At 39.2% G+C, this 21,983-nt stretch overlaps 1 protein-coding gene across 10 annotated transcripts in view; it reads right to left on the reverse strand.

Moving 5' to 3' along the window:
* The window catches only part of MECOM (MDS1 and EVI1 complex locus), a 566,599-nt gene that overhangs the window by 58,145 nt on the left and 486,471 nt on the right, over positions 1-21,983 (reverse strand). For 7 of the 10 annotated variants that reach the window (XM_086674675.1, XM_086674679.1, XM_086674676.1 and 4 more), the window contains one exon: positions 2,338-2,472. In XM_086674675.1, the coding sequence (XP_086530801.1) occupies positions 2,338-2,472 (135 nt within the window). Of the gene's footprint in view, positions 1-2,337; positions 2,473-4,850; positions 5,049-5,099; positions 5,279-5,337; positions 6,261-21,983 lie in introns of those variants that run through there. The other 3 variants (XM_086674681.1, XM_086674682.1, XM_086674683.1) reach the window with 3 other exon arrangements.

The raw sequence follows: 21,983 nt of genomic DNA on the forward strand, positions 1-21,983 counted from the left end.
CACACAATGGGAGTGTTCTTATGTGATGAGTTGTGCTTGCTCACCACTTGTCAGCTCTTACTCCTCATGGAAAAGAGAGCGAAAAAACAGACCTACAGAATCTCTTTAGTCAGCTCTTTTTTTCATTGTACCTAGTCCAGCATTCACATTTCAAAGCTGTCTGAAATTGCAGTCTTAATTAACTTTTAGAACTATGCATACAAGCTTACAGATGAATACGTTTATAACATATGCATACATCATCTGAGTGTCTGTTCTCTTTTGTCTTGTCAACTGGGCTAAGCAGGATTGTATGCATATATTGCCTATCACACAAATCTGACTTTTACCTCTCACTTTCCTGTCTCCTTGTTTATGGGTGAACTTACTTGACCATGTAATGTCAATTTCACAATGATGTTATTTGATATGCACTCTGTTACCATCTTAGATGTCTACCAGTACAACACATATACTTAAAATGAGTGCTTACAGAAATAATAGGTATGTGTCTAATACTGACCTTTTATGTTTTTCCTGATTAACTATTTTCCCTGATTCTTCCATTAAAATAAGTAAACATGCTATTCATTATATGCTGGTATGAAACCAGCATATTTTCTTTGGAAAGCAATATACCTCAAACATATACCTCAAAAGTAACTGTGTTAAAATTATAAATGCCTACCTTAATAAGCAAGCTAATTCAGAGTCAGCAATAGAAAAATAGTTTTGCTTTTTCAATGAAATTAATATTTCCCAATGACGAGTGTATTTACTATAAAATATTAGACACCTAAATATTAAATGAAAAACGTATTGGCCAAGAGAGTCCCATTCTTACCATCCTTTCACTGATCCTACAACAGTTTGATCTGTCCAATGAGATAGCTCTTATTGTCAGTAAATATGAATAGCAAATAATTATTATGATATAAATACATTATTTCATCTTACAGCTCTCTTTTGAGGTCCATCAACTCCTTTATTTTAAGAAACATAGCATGAAAAATCCATTCATTTATATAACACCTATGTATTTCCCACATCTACAAATAGTGTGCGCTCAAAAAGTGTTGTTGATGTGACAGTAACTCATATGACGGACTTAGGATATTTTCTGCTCTCAATCAATAGCTAATTTAATAATGTTTTCTTTTGTCAATAATGCCTCTTGTTTTCTTCCAGCAAAGACAAAAAAAAAACCATTGATTGGTTTATTATTTTTGATATATGTTGAAGATTTTTAAATGATTCCCATTTAAACCTACTTTTACAATTTACTACCTCATACAGTTTAGTCAGTAAAAATTATCTGGTAGCTGGTAAAATGCCAAAGAATAATCTCATAATGATGATTGAAACAGAGTCTTTGACCATATGACGCTAGCATTACTTAACAGCTTTCAATTGGAAACATCTAATTTAAACTTTTCTTTTCCTTGGTGGTGATTTTCACAGTGAATGTGCCAAACAACCATTTTAATATGGTCTTTGAAACATATTTAATTTAGGTAACCATTGGGTTAAAAGAAATAAATGATGGGTAACATAATTAAATTCTAACCCAGTAGTGTTTATAAAACAAAAAATTAACAGGCTAAACCTCTCGTTGTTTCAGGTATTGTCATACAAAGTTACAAGATTCATAACCTAACTTTATTGAGTGCAAAATATGCTTCATGATATTTTCATGATCTTATTTCATAGCTATTGTTATTACAGTTAACCTCACTACATGGGCCTCCATAAAGCAATTTCCAGCAGTGATATTTTTCTACTTTTCACATATACAAAAAAAAGAAGTATTTTGATTAATCTAAAAATGTTTCTCATTTATAATCAGGCAAGTCAATATAAAATGCATAGTCAGGTAAGTCCACATATAGATCATCCATATATATATATATATATATCTACCTACTACTTCACGTAAGATCTATATAATATTTCAAGGGTATCACTTCCATTTTCTGCACAAATTCATAAAGTGTTATTGAGTACCTCAATACTTTCTATGAATGTTTCCCTATTATGATGGTAAAGAAAAAAAGGTAAAGAACATCTAGCAATAAATAGTGCTCAGTGTTTAAATCATCCAATCACATTCAGAAAACTAGAACATTTATGAAGTTTACTGTTACAAAGTGAGTAAACCACCCAAAAAAGTAGCACTGAAAGAAAGCAGTGCTGCAAATAACTTTATTCTGCATCTTACTTATATTTGTGCATTACCTTTCACCCTATCAACAAACAGGCCACAAGGGTCTACTGCAACTCACTGTTATTTTTATTCTTCAGGCTTCACTGATACTTTAGTGCTCTCAAAGAAAAGACAAGAAAATCTTTACAACGTACCTGATCATTTATCTGGCATGCAACGAGGTTGTGCTGATCATAACAGCCAGCGAACCTGATGTACTTGAGCCAGCTTCCTACATCTGGTTGACTAGCATCTACGCAGAACTTCACATTGCAAAACTCATCTAAGATCTGGAAGGAAGAAGATGAGAACAATCAGTTTCCATATCAGTTCATTCATTAGAATAGTGAATTGCTTGAAAATATTTTACTCGTGTGTAGTCCTCCTTTAAATCCTTTTTTAAAAAGTCAGACAGCATGCATATTAATAAAGGAGGTATGATAATAAGTTATCTTAGAAGCAGCAATGTACTGTTTTTTAAAAGAACAAAGCGATTGTAAATTATTGCAAAAACTGATCAATTGATTTCAAAAAATGCTTGTTTCCTTGTTATGCATGAATGAGTGCTATTGACTTAGTTCTAGTCAATGTGATTTTTATGAAAAAATAATATTGAATAGTACATATTAACATAATATTTCTAAACTAAGTAGTCAATGTTCAAGGTTCAGATTGTCTTCCCATGAAAGTGTATACTTTCACATTTTTGTCCTTTAAATTCATTCAATTAAAAAAACTTTAAATATTATTAAATTCCTTTTCACTCTGCATTTCACTACCATGAAACAACTAAATCATACCCTGAATTGAAAAAGATAATAAAATTTGTCTCATAGATGTTTCTGACAAAACTTAAGAAAAACAAATGAAAACAAACGATTGATGCACACTCAGGCAAAATATGGCAACCTAACACATGTCAATGCATGTTTCAATTTTATGTTTAGTAAGCAAAATAACAAAATTGGCTTGTGAACAAGTAAAAATATATATAATAATACTGTAACAAATTGCCATCATTAAATATGTTTGTGTATTGTTATTTTTCATATGATTTTACATTTGGCCTATCCTGAATATTAATCATTACTTAGGACACCTATTAAACAAAACTCTAAATGGGAAACATCTATTTTTGAGGTTTTGCATACTTAAACAAAGCTATTCCGATTCACTAGCAGCAATAATGTTTTAAACATCAATATTAAAAGCTGCAGAGTCGTTGACCTAATGGGGAGTAACTAGAAAGGCTGGTAATGTTAATGTCAATCAGTTAATGCAAACTTGAGGAAGTTTCCTATCACAGACTAAATAAGACACTCTAGAACAAAAAAAATCATTAAATAACTCCCAGAGAACCTTGCTGTATCTACACCTATCTAAAAGTAAAAACTAAACTCTTGGGTCCATAGACCAAAAGCAATCTTGCATAGAATTCAGGTATTCACCTAGTTGCAGATTCAACTCATTAACTCACCACAAACTTCAACAAGAAGCCCAGGGCTCTGAGAGCTCTAGTTAAGAGGCATTATGAATAAGCCTTTGGCCATGAGGCAATTAAAGGGCAATAAGTAGCCCCACAATTTAAAAAAGAAAAATCAAAACAGAAGATAGGGATAGTAATTGCTACACACACGTACACGTACACACACACACACACACACACACACACACATCTTTTTCAAGACACCTCTTCACACTAACAACAGCAGAAAGTTTACATTAAATACCCTCTCTAGTGAGAAAGACAGATTTTAACAATCTCTTATTTTTTTAATTACAAACTTTAACTCGTTTTCTTCAACTCTCAACGCTGAGTAACTCAAATGGCAACTTGAGATCCCCCTCCCAGATGTCTACGAGAAGCATAAATAACAATAGCAATACACATTTTAAAATAGTAAAAAGTTGGTGTTTTTGTTTTGTTAGTTTTTTTGGCTTGTTTGGTTTCTGGTATTTGTTTTCTTGACTAGCAAAAACAAAAAGGCGGTTCTACTGACACAGGAGAGAAATATTTAATGAAGGAAATAGAGTGAAGTCAGTGAAATGCAACACCAGTTCCATTTCATATTTGCAGAAAGAGGTGGAAAACTTGTTAATTTCAAAGTCAAGCATCATCTATCCCCTTAGCTTTCCAGCATTCCCTTTTGCGGGGGGCAGGGAGTTAAGTACTGCATATACTGCACATAAAAATTCTAGGTGTAATTTTATTCCGTGTTAACATTATTGCCATTGCCACTGTCAACAGTGAAATTAATTTAAAAACAGGTTCATTCCCAAAGAATGTCTTTTTACATATATGTTACATGATTATTCAAATATTTCATCAACATATTAACTTTCTTACTCTCAATATTCTTGCCCCAAGACAAAAGCTGAACTTTCTCCAGAAACGTTTCCCCCCCTGGGTGAATTATTCACTTTTGATTTGCTAGTAGAACTGCATTTGTCTCCCAAATGTCTTAATCGTCTCGGAAATCTCGAATAAAATAAAGTAACAACACATCTTCTGTCATTTCATCTAACACACTCCTGTGTTTTTAAAGGCTGTCAAGTTCCAAAGATAGCTTTAAAAAAAAAAAAAAAAAGAATTCCCTTTAGGTGGACTTTAGAGAAAGGCCCTTTCAAAAACCAACAGCAAAAGGAAAGAAAAAAAAAAAATCCCTACATTCTAGCCAAAGGGTCCGAATGTGACTTTCTCGCGAAGCAGCACACGATGTTGGACAGCAAAGCTGTTACTTGGCAAGGTGGAACTCGGCCGAAAGCGGCTCCAAAGTCGCGTGGCCGGTGCCAGGAATTCAGATTTTGGCAACCCCACCTTCTGCGTCCCTGATACCGACGGACAGACACACGGAGGGAGGGGAAGTAGGAGACGAGCGAGAGGGAAAAAAGGCCGACAGCCGGGAGAGAGACCCACCGAAGGCCGGACGACCCACCCCGGAGACGCGTCCAGACCGCACCGTCAGGAGGAACAAGGAAATCGCCAGTCCCAGCAACGTAGATAAGCAGCAGGGCTCCGCGAGACTGCGGGCAAGTAGGAAAAGAAGGCTGGGGGGGCGGGGGGTGCCCCGGAGAAGGGGTGCCAAGGCAGAAAAGTGTCCGAAGTTACAAACTATGCACATCGCCAAGACTTTTTTTTAAGTGCGTTCTCTTACCTTAGGATTTCTATGGCCTCAACTCAGCAATAAAAGGCAATCACAGAAGAATTAAAACAAACAAAATAAAATAATCAGCAGCCCCCAGCTTTCCTGCACGAAAATCCTTTCAAACGATCCCGAACCACATTTCGGGATGTTAAAAAAAAAAAAAAAAAAGAAAAAAAGAAAAAAAAAGAAAAGAAAGAAAAAGGAAAAAAGAAAGCCTCGCGTCTCGATTTCCGAATAGGTCTCTGATAACTTTGTCCGTTTCTAGGATCTGCTCGCCAGGACCACGCGTTTCAGATTTATTGTCCGCCAACAGTGTATTTTTAAGACCAGAAATGAAGTCTCCTTTCGTCTGGGTGACCCGGGTTTGGTGTGTTTTGGCTTTTTTTTCCCCCTTCCTAAATGAGCTCGGAGCTATTCCTTCTGGTTCACATCACCTCCCTCTTTTCTCACTTTCTCTTGCTCTTATCAGCCCGATGTGTAATGAAAGTTATCTGAAACCCACTAAAACTTCTTCCACTTCTCTCTCCCAGTTCCAGGGGGGGTGGGGGGGGACAGGCAGGAGGGGCAGAGTTTGAAAAGGTGGGGGGCCTGGGGAGGCGAGGGGAGCTCTAGCCCCCTTTCAGATCCTCCGTAGCGCCTTCCCCAGTCCTAGACCCTCACGGGATCGTCCCCTTTCGCAACTCCAAGCGCAGCCGCCGGGTTTCTATTTCATGAACTGTCTCTTTAAAGAAGATCTGCTCGGCCATCCAGAAAGAACCCGGGGCGAGGGAGAAAGGGAGCTATCTCCCGCCGCCCAGAGTGTCGGAAGCCAGACGGGGCTCCTCTTTCAGTAAATTTTTAAAGTGACAGCAGCCTCCTCTGGCGGGAGAGGTCACAAAAAGGTCGCCAAGACCCAAGTCCTATAGGGACAGACTGATTATGGATACACCATCCCCCTTAAGCATGTAGATTTCTCCGGGTAAACAACCAATGGGGAGATCTCGCCAGACAGGATTTCTTTCCCTAGGGAAATATCCTCTGTTTAGGTGTCCTGAAAGCACAAGTGTAAGTGTGTGTGTGTGCGTGTGTGTGTGTGTGTGTGTGTGTGTGTGTGTGTGCGTGTGTGTGTTGGAGGTGGGGGATGGGAGTGATCCGGTGGAGAAGTGCTTTGGGGGGTGTGAGGGTGTGTGCACCAAGCCTGGGGGTGGGGCGCTGGAGGGGGCGAGAATGAGAATGGGGTTTAGGGTGAAGAGACACTGGCTCATGCTAAACCTCATAATTAGTTTAGAAATTCTCAGAAAACAACAGCCTAACAGTGAAAGTTGACATGTCCATTTCCAGTTTTCTGCTAAGCATCTTTTTAAATGATTATTATTGAAGTTCATGCTCTGTTCTCTATTATTAGAGTTAGGTCAGCTGAAGAGCATGCTACTTTTTCAAATCATGTTTGTCTTAAAAGAAGTAATTTCAAAATCTGAAACATGTTTTGCCAATAACCTGCCCAAATAGCGTATTAAGGTCTTGGAGAGATTGACAATTGTCTGGTGAGTTTTTGCCATATTCTGTAATACGTTAATTAAAACACCATTAACGACCAAAAGTGGAATTAAGCAGTTTGACAACTCAGGTTATTTTTAAAGTTTTAACGTTGTAAATACTGCTTTGGGGGATCAGTACTGTACGCTGATTAATAACTTTCTAATATAAATGGTCACTTTTTATCAAAACATTTCAGAAACAGCACCGGAAGAAGGAATATAGGAATGCGTGACAAAATAAAAGAGTCTACGGATTTACCTATAGCCAACCTTTGAAATTTTAGTAAAACCCAACGGTTAAATGGAAATAATTTTTTTTTTTATCACAAAACTCCATTCATAAAAACAAATGAACAAATCCAACTTCTCAACTCAACAATGGAAAGTTAAGCAAAGTAAGCCGGTCGAGGGACCCTTGAGGGGGAGGGGCGGAGGGAAAGGCTATGGAAAGCGTGCTTATGTTGAACTTTATCAGCGAACAGGGACGACGCCAAGTCCCCTTTTTGTTTTCTCCAAGTGCAAATAGACGTGTAAATCTAGTAGATGTATATTTCCCCAAAATGCTGATTTAAAAAACAAAAATAGTAACAAAAGGGAGGGATGTGGGAGAGAGAAAATGACAAGAGGTGGTGACTAATTCGTTTCGGTGGCCTGTTATCTGTGACATTGAACTGTTATTTCAGATAATGGCCATTGTTTGAGGAAAAATCGCACAGCAGTGGTAGGTAGGACAGGAAAAATCCTTTGTAAATAACCTAAAACCCGGTCAGATATTCCCATAGAGTTCGGCGCTTGAGAACCTTTAAGAGCCCCCGGTTTGCTGCCATTGATTTCCTGCCCTTCCTCAACTTGCCCATTGTCGGAGCCCTTTTTTTTTTTTTTTTTTTTTTTTTTTTTTTTTAATTTAGCCATAAATTGGACCGGCTCGAGCTATGAGCTGTTCTATTTTCTTCCTGTCAGGATGAGGGATTTGTTTTATGATGCATTGTGTATTAAATACAAGTAATCTGGGGAACCGATTGCTTCAGACAGTGCGGCCTGATCAGGGGGTCTGAGAGCTGAGCGCCCCAATCCCCCGCCCCAGCCCCGCGGCCCCCGCCACCTTGCCCTTTACAAAGCGGCTCTGAAAAGGAGGAAATGTCGGTGGATAAACAAAAGGTCGGGTAGAATCAGTGGCAGGTTCTGGCTAAATTAGGATTTCGTGGAAAGGGCCTCGGAGTTTTTTCCCTTATATTGGGTTCGGGTGGGGGAGGCGGGGCGACTTTCAAGGTCTGGGTACTTGCAGATGTGGCTGAGGCCGGTAGATGGCGTTGCACCCCGAACTAAGGCGCTGCGGCTGCGGCTGCGGCTTCAACCACCCAGGTGAACCCCTGCCTTCCGCCGGGCGCCGGGCGCCGGCCTCCGGCTTTGCCCTGCGCCCAGCACGCCGGCCCGCACTTCCCGAGCTTCTGGCCGTGGGCACCCTGCAGTCCAGAACCGCGGACACCGGACTGAGCTAGGACTAGTTCCACGTAGGAAATTCTCTTCTCCAAACAGAGCCAAAAGTGTTAACGCCTTCTCTCTGAAACCTTGGAAGATTTATCTAGAGAGATGGGGGATTATTTAGCCTCATCATTATTTTATCAATATCATCATCATCAGTCTTGCTCTCTGCTGAATTACTAGTGAGAAAGACTAAAGGAAATCATCAGAAGGACCCGGGCAAACACGAAATATCAATCTCTCTCCCTCGCTCTTGCTCCCCCCACCCTTCGCTCTCGCGCTCCCGCTCTCTCCCTCCCTCACACCCCGCCCCCTCTCTTTTTTGATTATATAATAACTTCGCGGAAAGACAGAGTCACCCCACTTTTCTTCCCCCAAAGACGCAGCTTGGAAGTTTACAAGTAGGGTCCTGAAATCCCAGAGTAGTTAGATGGGCCTTGTTTCTCAAGAAAGGAGCCTCTTGCTATTTCCATAATAACCCTTTAGGAGAAGACCCTGACCCACCTCCTCCCGTAAGAAGTGAAACAGAAGAGGAGACGGAGCACTGGAGAAAAAAGGTTTTTGCACAGCGCTTGTTTTTCTCCCTGGTTAACTTGCTTTCCATCAGGAGGTTTCTAAAACAATAAATAAATACAAGGAGCCAAATACTACCACCAATTCCCTTTATTCCTTGGGATTTCGGGTGAAATCTGTTTACAGTAGTTCCCAGTTACAAATTAATCTGCAAAAGCCGCTGTCTGCTCAGCAGTAATCAGTAACATGCGTGTTCTGCAGTGTTTAACGCTGCCCTTGAAATGGGCTATTAAAAATAATGGTTTTACTATAATCTCAAACCAACTTTAATTTGCAAACATGTATCAGGACAAATGATCTAAATATTAAGGGGATGGAATGGAAGAACATACTATAACAAATGTATAGCTCTGGAGAAAGCAGAAAATAGACTGATTCATCACCACTGTTTAAGAAGAACCTTACTTTAAAAACATTTTTTTTCCAGAAGGAATTATTGTTTTTTCTGTCCCAGTCTGTTAATTGTTGTTTACCAGGAAAAAGGCATTGGAAAATATGAGGTTTGAGTGTGAGTTGATAGATTTTCTGGGAGCTGTAAAGATCCCCCTTTGGCTGATGGCAGGGCTGGGGTGGGAGAGGTTAATGTGTTTTCTTCCTGGTTTGAAAAGGGCATAAACCCTCCTCAGGCCCCTTCCTTCCTCCCCCATCTGCGTGGATTGCAGAATCTTTAAAAGGCTCAAAGATTTCCAATAAGGCCACTGGCTCTGCCTTCATTGTGTAACTGTTTATTTAAAATAAGTCAATATATTAGTTAAAGCAGTAAGAAGTTAGTGCTTCAGTATTCAAGTGATTCCCACAAGACTGTAAGCTGATGCCTCTTTTAAGCCTTCAACTTCATGGCTGTCCCAGAAGTAAAAGTTCTGCTAATGGAGACCCTATGGGCATGGTACATTCCAGCACATCATTAAAGGAAAGAAAAGCAGTCCAGCCAAAGCCAGATGAAATGACTGCACTGTCCACTTTTAATAGGCTTCCTGTGGACAAACAGCCCTGTAACACTCTGCAGAGGACAATATTTAAAAACAAGACAACTTGCTGGCAGTTTTCAATACCATAAAGTTAATAAAGTATGTTCCCATTCACCCTGACATTATGTTTTTAGTTTATAGAGGAAGGCACTTTATAACCTCAGCCTAAGTAGACTTCCCTTAATTCCGCAGCTTTGGGTTTCTTGAGGTGGCTAAATATACACTGAACTTCAAGCCTGACATTTTTGTTTTAACACTCTTTTTTTGTAGCTTTTCAAGAACATACAAGTGCATTTTTACATTTCTCAAGTGCAGTTTCATTCATGGAGATCCTGTTAAATCTTGTTTCATACAGTTCATGTCAAGAAGCATGAAATAATCTGAGAAATTGACATTTGGCTGAACAATAACTGCTTGCTAATTAAATTAGCTTCATGTATAGATATTGACGTGTGTTTAAAAAGAAAATCGATGCTTTCTTTTCCACATCAGAACAGGATTTTGTAAAATCTAACTTAACTGAGACTAAGATAAGAAAAAATATAGTAAGTACGTCTTTAGGACTCAAGAGACTCCCCACTGATTTTCCTATAAATATTTTTCCCAATACAGAAACTCCCAATTTGTCTCTCCTCCTTCTTTCCCTCCAGATTCTTGACCACCTACAAGTTCTTCTCCCAAATCCTTTTACTTAAAGAGTAAGCCTTGTAATGAAGCATAACATCTAGCCAGAGAAACTAGGTCAGAAAGCCAAGGAATCAAAGGAATATTTTGTTTAATTTTAGTTTATATGTTTTAATCAGGGGCGTATTTCCCAAGATGGGCCCCCTAATTTTGAAGGTGAATTCTGTGGTGCTGGGTAGGTAGACACAAACAAAACAGTCCAGCACAGTAAGTTTACAAACAAAAAGGGCTCGGAATGTCTATAGTCACAAATATACACCATCACTCCTCAGGAGAGATGTTTCTTGTCTCTCTTGATGGACTTTGTTTTTTGTTTTGTTGTTGTTGTTGTTGTTGTTTTTAATCTATGGGTGGGGGGGGGCTGTTGAAAAAAAATGAAAAAAGGAAATTAAACGTAAAAAAAAAATGTAAATAAAAAATTTCCCTTGGTCTGGAAATGGGCCCTACTGAAAGCATGTTAATCCCCACCTCAGTAATTTGGTTCTCCAGGAGAAGACAGAAGCCCTGCTGCTGTGCCCTGCACTTCATAAATCACATCTTTATGTGGACAAGGTCAGGGCACCTAACAGCTCAGACATGGGCCTTTGCAGTGGCTCGAGGATTCAGGCATGTTTACTCTCCCGCTCGGCTCTCCGAGGAGTAGTCCAGCACGCTTCTAATTACTTTTGATTATTTTCATTTGCTGGGGTCAGTCTGGCTTGCCAGGACTGCTGGAGGGTTGATTTCCTACAAATCTCGATGTCTTTGTAGGACGGCACTGTGTGCGTGCAGAATTAGCACCCCGTTATTGTCCCTACAGCATGGGATCCCTCAAAAGAGATACTGTGATATAAAAGTTTCCCCAGTGAACCATTACCTACTTCCAATTTTATTAATTAACTACACAAGCATAATCACCTAGCTGATCTTTTAAAAAATGCAGATGACTTTCTTACCATTTGAGTATTTTATCGTATATTTGACCACACTGAAAGTGAATTTCTTTTCTTTTTTTCCATTTTTTTTTTTTTTTTTTTTTTTTGCTTTACTCTAAATATATTTAGTAATGACTAGCAGCCCTTTGGAAACTAAGATGAAATACTTTGCTGAGACAACAGCTCTAGTGAATAAATTATTATACTCAAAGATTTATTTCCTAAACTCCAATTAAGACTGCCATATTTAAAATATTTTTTGTTTGGCTATTTTGATGTATTTCAGTCCTAAGCTATTACGCTGAGTGGTTATTTTGTGGCGAAAGCTCAACAACAACAACAACAACAAATTCATATGAAGTTTAAATGAAAACACTGTTATAAAATAAAACTTTAATAAAATATAGTAAAATTTTGGTAGAGAAAAAGAGATGAAATACCATTATTTTTCTCTTCCTTATCCACCCAAAGTAGAAATGTTTAATGCTCTGATGTATATGCATTAAAAGATGCATTAAAAAAAACTGAACAAATAAATATTCACAAAAACTGAAAAATAAGTAATTGCAAAAAACATACAACACATCAATCTGGCTGTTGAGACAATGAACATTTTTAGGTCACCGAGCAAAAATTACTTTTAGCTTTTTCTTTTTTTAGATGATAACTTGGATCATGATTACAATTAGTCTTCAAAAGCCAAATTCCTTATTCTTCCTAACTTTGGATCAAAGAATGAATGTACTAAATGTTTTTAGAATTAACTCCAATTCTGTTAGGAATTAATTTTTAATTATTTTATTAATTTTAATTAATTCAATCTCTCGAGACACTATTCAGCACATTATGAAATAACTTGAGGGTCAGCCTCTTCCCTGAGGCTATGAACACACCGTTGCTTTAGTGGTTGTAGACTCATAATTTTGTGGGGAAAGTGAGCTGGAAGACCTGTCTCTACTTCTGTCTCCACCCCTAGCTATGTGCCTTTGGGTAAGTCACTTAACCTTTGAGTTGGTTTCCATGAGAGTTTCATAATATCAGCCTAACAGGAATGTTGGGAAAATAAATCGGGTAATATGAGTGTGAACCGCTCTGAGTTCATGGGAACAGGTCAAAATACTATAAGCTTCACAGTATTGGTGTTGGTATAATGGGTTAGAACAGACTTACAGACACACACAATGAGGAAGATAGTCTAGTCTGTATTTTGAAGAATGGCAAAATCGAAGTATTTTTCTATCCTCTTTCTTCCATTCCAATGCCAGTTGCCCTAATCCTTACCCTGACCTATGGAAGAGAAGAATTTTAAGAAAAATGTTTTTGCTCTCTCAAGCTGTGCTACCCCCGAAGATGTCTGTCTCTGTCTGGCTTGCAGCTGAGTTTGTTCTGTCCTACCCACTGCGTTCTCTGCCAATCAGTAAGAGGGAGAGCTCTGAGGCAGAGGTAAAATGTCATTGAGGTTAAGATCCCTAAAAACCAGGTTAGGAAGCCATCCACACACATATACACACCCATACACACACATCTGGACTAGTTTTAGGTCAATATTTATTACCAAGGCCAGTAAACTTATTCTCTACCATGTCCTCTGGTAGACTTTAAGTGCCACAATAGCAGGGATTGGGTATATTTTATTTGCTTCTATTGCCCAGAGCCTAATACAACACCTGGAGGTATTGTACCTCATATGGTACCTCATATGGAGGTATTCAGTAGATGTTTGTTGAAAAAATGTGTAAGAATCTTCCTCGCTTTTCATTCCCACCCATGGATGCCCAGCTTAGATGCCTGTTACCTGTTGTCTGAATTATTGCAATGACCTCTTAACAGACCATCTGACCACAGCTCACCTTCCCACTAGTTCATGCTCAATACTGTTCATCTTCCCCAGCATCAGCTCTTAATCGCTTTTCTGTTCAAAATTCTTCAGTGGGCTTCAGTTGTCTAATGATTCAGTATAAACTCATTCCATTTTTTGACAATTAAATGAAGAGATGTAAGTAAATCACTTAGAATCATGCATGGTGCATACCATATGGTCAATTAAAACTGCTATTATTATTATTGGGATTACTAAAATAATTGTTATTCTTTTTTTTTTTTATTTTTTTTCAACGTTTATTTATTTATTTGGGACAGAGAGAGACAGAGCATGAACGGGCGAGGGGCAGAGAGAGAGGGAGACACAGAATCGGAAACAGGCTCCAGGCTCTGAGCCATCAGCCCAGAGCCTGACGCGGGGCTCGAACTCACGGACCGCGAGATCGTGACCTGGCTGAAGTCGGACACTTAACCGACTGCGCCACCCAGGCGCCCCAAAATAATTGTTATTCTAACCATTATTGTTCCTCGGCCTATAATCCATTTTGCCTTGATTATCTTGGATGAAATCTTATCTGCCCTTCAAAGACCCCCTTTTTTATGCCCACTGATTCCTACCAAGTCTGACCTTTTTTCATCATTCACCCCAAATCATCTTTGCTTCAATTCTGGTTTATAGCCAGGTCTACCTTGCCTTACAGTAGTGTTCATTACTAAAATCATTGCTCACTGTTCATTATTAAAATCATCAAAAGTCCTTCTTAAGGGTCATTGTAGCTTAAATTCTTAAAGATGGGATCAAGTTTCATTCATACTAACATGTTCAGCCCCATCTTTTCATAATGAGCTAAAACTCCCTTTGAACTTCCCTTGTAAGAGTGAATTCATTATGCCTACATGTATGAGGAATTGCTATAATAGCCAAGAAAACTGGACTATTTAACATTGTACCCCCATGGGAATCAACTGATGCCCTGATAAGTCTCTTTTAGGGAATTTAGAGATAGAAACTCCTGCCACTGCTAATGTCCAGAAGCAGCACGTTACTGCTCCCTATCACTCATATTTCTGTTTCTGTTCCATCTGCCCTTTACCTGAGTGCCAACCCTGGACAACATCTTGGACTGTTTCGTTTCCCTTATCCCCAGTAAACAGTCACTGACTTGGTCAGTCTGTTAAATTGTTACTACAGAGCCTTCATCTTCCCACTGGCACCGACCTAATGAAGGCCCTTGTCATATTAGGCCTGAATTTTATGGCATCTGTAGACCAAAAATTAGCCTTCCTGAAATAACAAAGGTATAACAATGTTTTGTTTTACCTAAAAAAGAAAAGAAAATGTAGAAAACAAAGAAAAACACACTAATAAAGATTCTGATGGATCCTAACGTGCTAGAAAATAAAGCCCCTAATTCCAAACGCAGTCTCCTCTCTAATTTGATGTCAAATTTATCTTGGTACGTCCATATCCTGGTTCTTCCCTCCAAACAGGTCCTTAGTTCTGGTTAGCAACTAGGGATGTGAGCAGAAGTTCTTGGTCCTTTAACTGTGTTCATGTGGGTCCTTCACATTTTCTTACAGTCACGGCATTCAGGAGATGAAACAATGGAAATACTAGTACTATTTGTCGAGCTCATACACAGCCATCCAGGCACCCTTACAGTACTTGTTATTAAAATCATTCACTAGGGGCGCCTGGGTGGCGCAGTCAGTTTAGTGTCCGACTTCAGCCAGGTCACGATCTCGCGGTCTGTGAGTTCGAGCCCCGCGTCAGGCTCTGGGCTGATGGCTCAGAGCCTGGAGCCTGTTTCCGATTCTGTGTCTCCCTCTCTCTCTGCCCCTCCCCCGTTCATGCTCTGTCTCTCTCTGTCCCAAAAATAAATAAAAACGTTGAAAAAAAAATTAAAAAAAAAAATAAAATCATTCACTAGTCAGTCATCATATTTAGGGTCATTTGTAATATGTTACCTGCCAATTTACCTATAGGCTGTTTAATGGCCAGAAACACTCTTCACGTGAGCATTTTCTAACCAGTGACTTGTTAGCAGGTCTTCCCCGAGAATGTGTTCTGTGGTTAAATAAGGTAGTAACTCCCTCTTGGGGCCTCACAATGAACATCAGCACGGTAAATGCTCTAAGACTCTAAAAGTTTAAGAAGTACTGCAGGAAAGAAACCTTTTGACTTGTTTAATGGGGCATCAACAAAAATATTTAAACATGTACAAAATCCCCTTGCCCCTTCCACTGGGACGCCTAAGGGAAGGAATTTTGGAAATAAAGCTTTATGTTATTTTGCATCCATTTCAGCAAAGCATATAAATATTCTTCGAAATATTTTTCTATCAGTTGACTTTTTTTTACCTCTTGATCAAAAAATGTTACTACAAAATAGTAATAGATGAATAGGGACAAAATCAAGCCTTGACTTCGTTCACATTGAAAGCATTTGGAAGGTCTATCAAGCTCTCAAGAAAAGTAGGTTATCAGCAAACTCTAGCCGATTGATCCTCGCCCTGTGAGCTGTTGTAATTGTATTTGAGTGTATGGTACAAGAACCTTCCAAAGGAATGTCTCTAATCTCATTTCAAAATCAAACCACACTTTCCTATCCTCTTCTATTACAAGCTCTCCTAAAGCACGGATTTTACCAGGGGGTTATTTACACACAAAGTTTTACATTATTTAGGCTTTTCTTAATAAGACTTGGCATTATCTAGATCTTCATTTCCCCAGGAGAGAAAAAAAGCAGTGAGTCAATCTCAGACTAAGGATGCCTGAATTAAACATTTAAGAATTTGCCTTTTTTTCCAGTTTTTGATATCGGATTCATGTGGCGTGCCAGCCGATGCCTGCCTGACCACTAAACTACATGGACATTAAGTCAGATGGCATACAAAATTACAGGAATTTGATCTTTAGATAAACCACAAACCTTGATGAACTAGCATTGTTCCAGATGAATTAACTCATCATCCTGAAGAACAGAACATTTCACAGGGGTGACCAAACAATCTTCTATAAACAACACTAATGACTGTGATTAATTTGTAATCTATTGAAAGTGCTTTCTTCTAACTAAAGAGGCATACGCCATATTGGGGGAGGGGTGGTGAGGCAGTTCTGGCCCTAGAATTATCGCTCCACTCCAAAGCTCTGACCTTAGGTGCTGGTTACCATATGTCCGTTACAGAATTATTCAAAAACAATCAATATGTTAAGTTCTTATCAATGATTTAGTGAAACATTGATCTTTTCTCTATGTTGGAAATCCTAAAATTCCATTTTATTACATCAATGACCATAGCCAGACACTTAAACAATAAAAAAACAAACAAACAAACAAAAAAATTAAACCCTACAGTGCCAGGAAAGCATGTTAGGTTTTTAATCCATTGGATGGGTGTCCCATCTTTTGATACATACCAAAGGTAAAATGTCAAAATATTCTAATCGTTGGTTAAAGTATCAATAAAATCTCAGTATCATTATGAATATATGGACATTGATTTCAGCCATGGTTTTAAAAATATCTTTCTATAAATTTTGTTGAGTCAATTCTTCAGCTTCAAATAAAATCCTAATATAGCCTGTCTATAAACTCCAGAATTAAGTACTGGTCAACTTCCAAGATGCATATTCTCAAAGGTATTTGTGCTTTGGTGTGTAGCTCTTGGCTGGAAAACAAATCCAGGCTTGCTAATGCAGTGCCCTACAACTAGAATGGAGAATGCCAGAAAGCATGTGAATGGAAATACCTAAAGAGGAAAGAAAAATACGCACCCTGATTCACACATAATTTATATTCCCATATGATCTGGACTATAAATTTACAAATAACACATGGAACTCAGTCAGAAGATGGAGAAAACTGAAATTATGAGCCTAGGAAGAAGGTAAGATGGAAATGACTACAATTTTAAGTTTTAAACTCATGCTTTTGTGTGATATCACACTGCATCTTACACACTTTTGTATTTCTCCTCCCCACTTCCACTCTTGCGAGTAGCCAGCAAAGTTCCTACATCCTCAAAACAATGGTTGGGTGAATCAAGTTTAAATGATTCAATGAGTACTTTAGCTATGTAATGTGTTTGTATTAATTTTCTGGCTTTTGTTGTTTCTGCAAAAAGTATCATAATAAATGTGTACCATTTCCTATGTATATCTCCTTGGTCCTCAATTCTAAAATATTTCAAGAAAGTCATTTAAAGTCTATAAATATATCTTGCTAAATTTTAATCTTGGAAAGTACAGTGGCATTGTAACATATACATACTCAAATTACTGATGTTCAACTATTGTGAACAGAAAGAAAGAGGAGGAAGAGGAAGAGAGAGAAGGAGGGGAGATAGAAAGAGACAGAGAGAAGAGAAAGAGAGACAGAGAGAGAATAAGTGATCTTTTACCCAGAAAAGAGAACAGGGGGATACATGAATCATCTGTTCCCCGGGTAGGAATCAGGGATCAAATGCCTTTTATTATGAGTATCTTGTTGTGTTCAGTGTGTAACTCTCAGTTTTAGAGATAGGTATTTTTCACACCCTGCAACATCTGAATGAAAATACTGTACATCACTTTCTCTGATGCTCAACCAAAGCCAAGGTAACGGGTATCAACACTGGTAATTTAAGGGCTGAGGAAGAGAATTTGGACTACACTTGACTCCCAAATACTCGCTCGCTGCAGAATTTTAGCCCTCAATAAAATAAACTGACTGGGGGCGCCTGGGTGGCGCAGTCGGTTAAGCGTCCGACTTCAGCCAGGTCACGATCTCGCAGTCCGTGAGTTCGAGCCCCGCGTCAGGCTCTGGGCTGATGGCTCGGAGCCTGGAGCCTGTTTCCGATTCTGTGTCTCCCTCTCTCTCTGCCCCTCGCCCGTTCATGCTCTGTCTCTCTCTGTCCCAAAAATAAATAAACATTGAAAAAAAAATTTTTAAAATAAACTGACTGAATTTGGTTTAGGTCTTGAAAAATATTTCATACCAACGACAAAGCAAATTATCAAGACAAATAAATTAATGTAACCTCTACCCATAGTATTTGTGGAAGGGAAAGCAATGCTTCTTTTCTCATTCTTCCCTGTCCCTCCAAATTTTGCTTACTGTTGTCCAGGTGATACAGTGGTTCCTACACGACTCACATGACCCAGCCATCAAATCACTCACACCTAGGATGTGGTGGCAATAGTCTGTTTTCACAAACAGCCTGCCTCTCGTGGCCTTTAGTAAGGAAGGTGATGGACTGAATGTGGTAAGCTGCCATAATGAAGTAAGAAGAGCTTCTTCCCCTGGCTCGGTAGATCACAGGTTCCCTCCCTGAAACTATGAAATCAACTGGACTCATGAGACATCAGTCTTCTGCCCAGTTCTGGCTAAGCTGTAGACTTCTGATGCTGGAGATGTTGATGGAGTCTGCGTCTAGTTCTGTGATACTGAGAGAGTTGCTTAAACTTCTTGATGCTGTCTTTAAAATTATGGTAATGAAACTTCTATCATAGGTTATCAGAATTAAACTGAAGATAACATATATAAAGGACTTAGTATGGGGCCCCCCCGGTGGCTCAGTCGGTTGAGCATCCAACTTCAGCTCAGGTCATGATCTCGCAGTTCGTGAGTTCAAGTCCTGCATCAGGCTCTGTGCTGACGGCTCAGAGCCTGGAGCCTGCTTCAGATTCTGTGTTTCCCTCTCTTTCTGCCCCTCCTCCTCTCGTGCACTGACTCTGTCTCCCAAAACTGAAATAAACATTAAAAAAAATTAAAGAACTTGGTATAATGCCTGGTACATAGCAGAGACTCATAAAGAGGAAAGAAATAGTGTAATGATTAAAAGCTCAGACTCTAGAGTGTGACAGTCTGGATTTAAATCACAGCTTCACTATATGCTAGGCAAGTGACATGTGCCAAGTTACCTATCACCTCAGTTTCCTCATCTGTAAATGAGGATAATGATAGTATCTCATAGTATTGTTGTATCCTCTGTTGAGAGGATTAAATAAAACAATCCCCACATAGCACTTAGGTTCGTACCTAGCACATAAGCACCTAATAAACATTAGTGATCATTAAAAGGAGTTCTAACTCTAAAAAATAGTTGTTACCTTCTACATAAATGCCCTCTATGGTTAGTTTTTTTGCATAGACATCCTTACATTAGAAGACAAACAAACTTTTTTTTTCTCCTAATTTATTTGTTGTCCCTCAGGCAAAGGTTGTTTCTGAGAAATAGAAATGGAAACAGAGCACCAGAGAAGAATAACCAAAAGAAGTGATAGGAATGCAAATTCGTTAACAGCTAAGCTAGAAGTAAGTCCCAATGCTAGTGAGGAGAAATCTTTTTTAAGATAGGAATATCTTGGAGATAGGAAGAAGAAAGCACATGAAGAGAAAGAGGAGTCTTTATGATTTTCCTGGAAGTGACACATTTTTAAAATAAACCGTGAACCCATGGGGGAGGGGAAGGAAAAAAAAAGAAAAAAAAGAGGTTAGAGTGGGAGAGACAGCCAAAGCATAAGAGACTCTTAAAAATTGAGAACAAACTGAGGCACCTGGGTGGCTCAGTCGGTTAAGTGTCTGACTTCGGCTCAGGTCACGATCTCACAGTCCGTGAGCTCGAGCCTTGTGTCGGGCTCTGGGCTGATGGCTCAGAGCCTGGAACCTGCTTCCGATTCTGTGTCTCCCTCTCTCTCTGCCCCTCCCTGGTGCATGCTCTGTTTCTCTCTGTCTCAAAAATAAATAAAAACGTTAAAAAAAATTTTTTTTTTTTAAATTGAGAACAAACTGAGGGTTGATGGGGGGTGGGAGGGAGGGGAGGGTAGGTGATGGGCATTGAAGAGGGAATCTTTTGGGATGAGCACTGGGTGTTGTATGGAAACTAATTTGACAATAAATTTCATATAAAAAATAAAAATAAAATAAAATAAACCGCAAACAGAACTTTAGTTTGAAGTACAGTTTAGTCATTATTTGAAGTAAGCTATTAAAAGATGCAGTTGTTCAAAATGTGGGGTGGGGTGGGGTGGGGGACGGGACAGGAAACATTCAAGGGAAAGGAAAGAGGATACGCAGAGTAGGAAGTCGGTGTGAATCCAGAGGATCACAGTAGAGGTAGTTCAACTTGGGGTGTGTAAGTTTTTTCTGTTGGCTGGGTCCACATAGGTGAGTGAGTGGGTGTCAGAAGTGGATCTCCAGTGCCGGTGAAATATTCAGGTGACTGAGCCACCACCTTAACTGTAACCTAATGGGACCATGGGCCAGAACCACCCAGCTAGCCAAGTGGCTCCTGAATTCCTAAACCATGGAAACTGAAAATAATGAACGTTTATTTTTGTCTTTAGCCACTAAATATTGGGGTAATTTACGATGAGGAATAGGTACAAAATACACCAGTGAAAGCTCTTTGGTGGATATGGAGAATTCAATGGCCTGACCTCTTCAGATCATCAGGGAGTTAAGGCCCATGAAAGAGCACTCCCTAGCCTGCATTTAGCCGCAGTCTGCTGTCGTTCCAAAGGGGTGCTTTCACACTCCCATCTCACAAATACTTGCCTTCATCTCTGCTCATGAACCGTTGCTCAGTATAGTCATTAGGACATCCCAGGAGCCATAAAGTTGAGATGCATTAGTGACTAAGACTTGATAAGGCCAAGTTACGGAACGCTTTCCAAAGACAGTTGGAATTTAGGCCATACTGGATTGAAAATAGGAAAACGCAGTCATTACAAGTTTCAGAGTGATGACATTATGACAACACAATTTCCAAAAGATTCGCTTCCTGGTTCAGGGCCAATCACATAGCCGATCATGGTTTGAAGGCATGTACCAAATGAAGGTTAGTTACTTTGCAAATTCAGACTGATTTTTGTTGTTGTTTATAAAATGACTAAGATGCTGATCTTTGAACAAAGAAGTGCCTTGCTAAACAGTTTACCAGGAATTAGCCCAACTCCAGTCCAAAGCTACAAGACAATACAACCTTATCAGTGCCAAATGCATCAATGAAAAATAAACTAGCGATTTGTTTCTTTCCCGTTCCACCCCTGCCACGGACTAGAACCTTGCCCCTTGCCTGTCGTAGCAGGACCATTCCTAGGAGCCACAGCCACTTCTGATAAAGTGGCTGTTGGCTGCCATTCCCACAGGTTCCCAGAGAGATTGCCAGGTTGGCATAAGTACCGACCAAACCATATTAAATGTGACAGAGAGCATAGTAGGGATAACACGTTATCCTTTCCAAGAGATGTCTCTTCCTCTTAAAGAAGTCACTAATGATACAAAACCATGAAAGGGCATGACAAGTAAAATTTCTTGTGGTATTCTTTGTTCACACAAAACAAAGAATATATATGTGTATGTGTTGTTTTTGCCAAAATAGAGTTATACTATCCATGATTATTCTAGAACTCCCTTTTTTGAATGTGGCACGATATCACAGACAACCTACAAGTTCGAAGGTCTATGTGTAATTTGAAATTCGTTTTCTAATTTCTGTGTGCATACATACAATCACATGTACATACATGTCCACACGCACATTTGGCACAGACTCTTGGGTTTCGGAATGGCTCTGGAATATTTCCTCAATCACGCACCACTTTCTCTGATGCCTTGGCTCTTGATTCACCGGTTGTAAATGACCAAACTAACTATGCTGCAGGATAAGGTTTAGAAGACAGAGGGAATAAAAAATTAATATAAACCA

The sequence above is a fragment of the Puma concolor genome, chromosome C2 (genome assembly GCF_028749965.1).
Source record: "Puma concolor isolate L17-30 chromosome C2, mPumCon1.1.hap2, whole genome shotgun sequence".
Classification (NCBI taxonomy): Eukaryota; Metazoa; Chordata; class Mammalia; order Carnivora; family Felidae; genus Puma; species Puma concolor.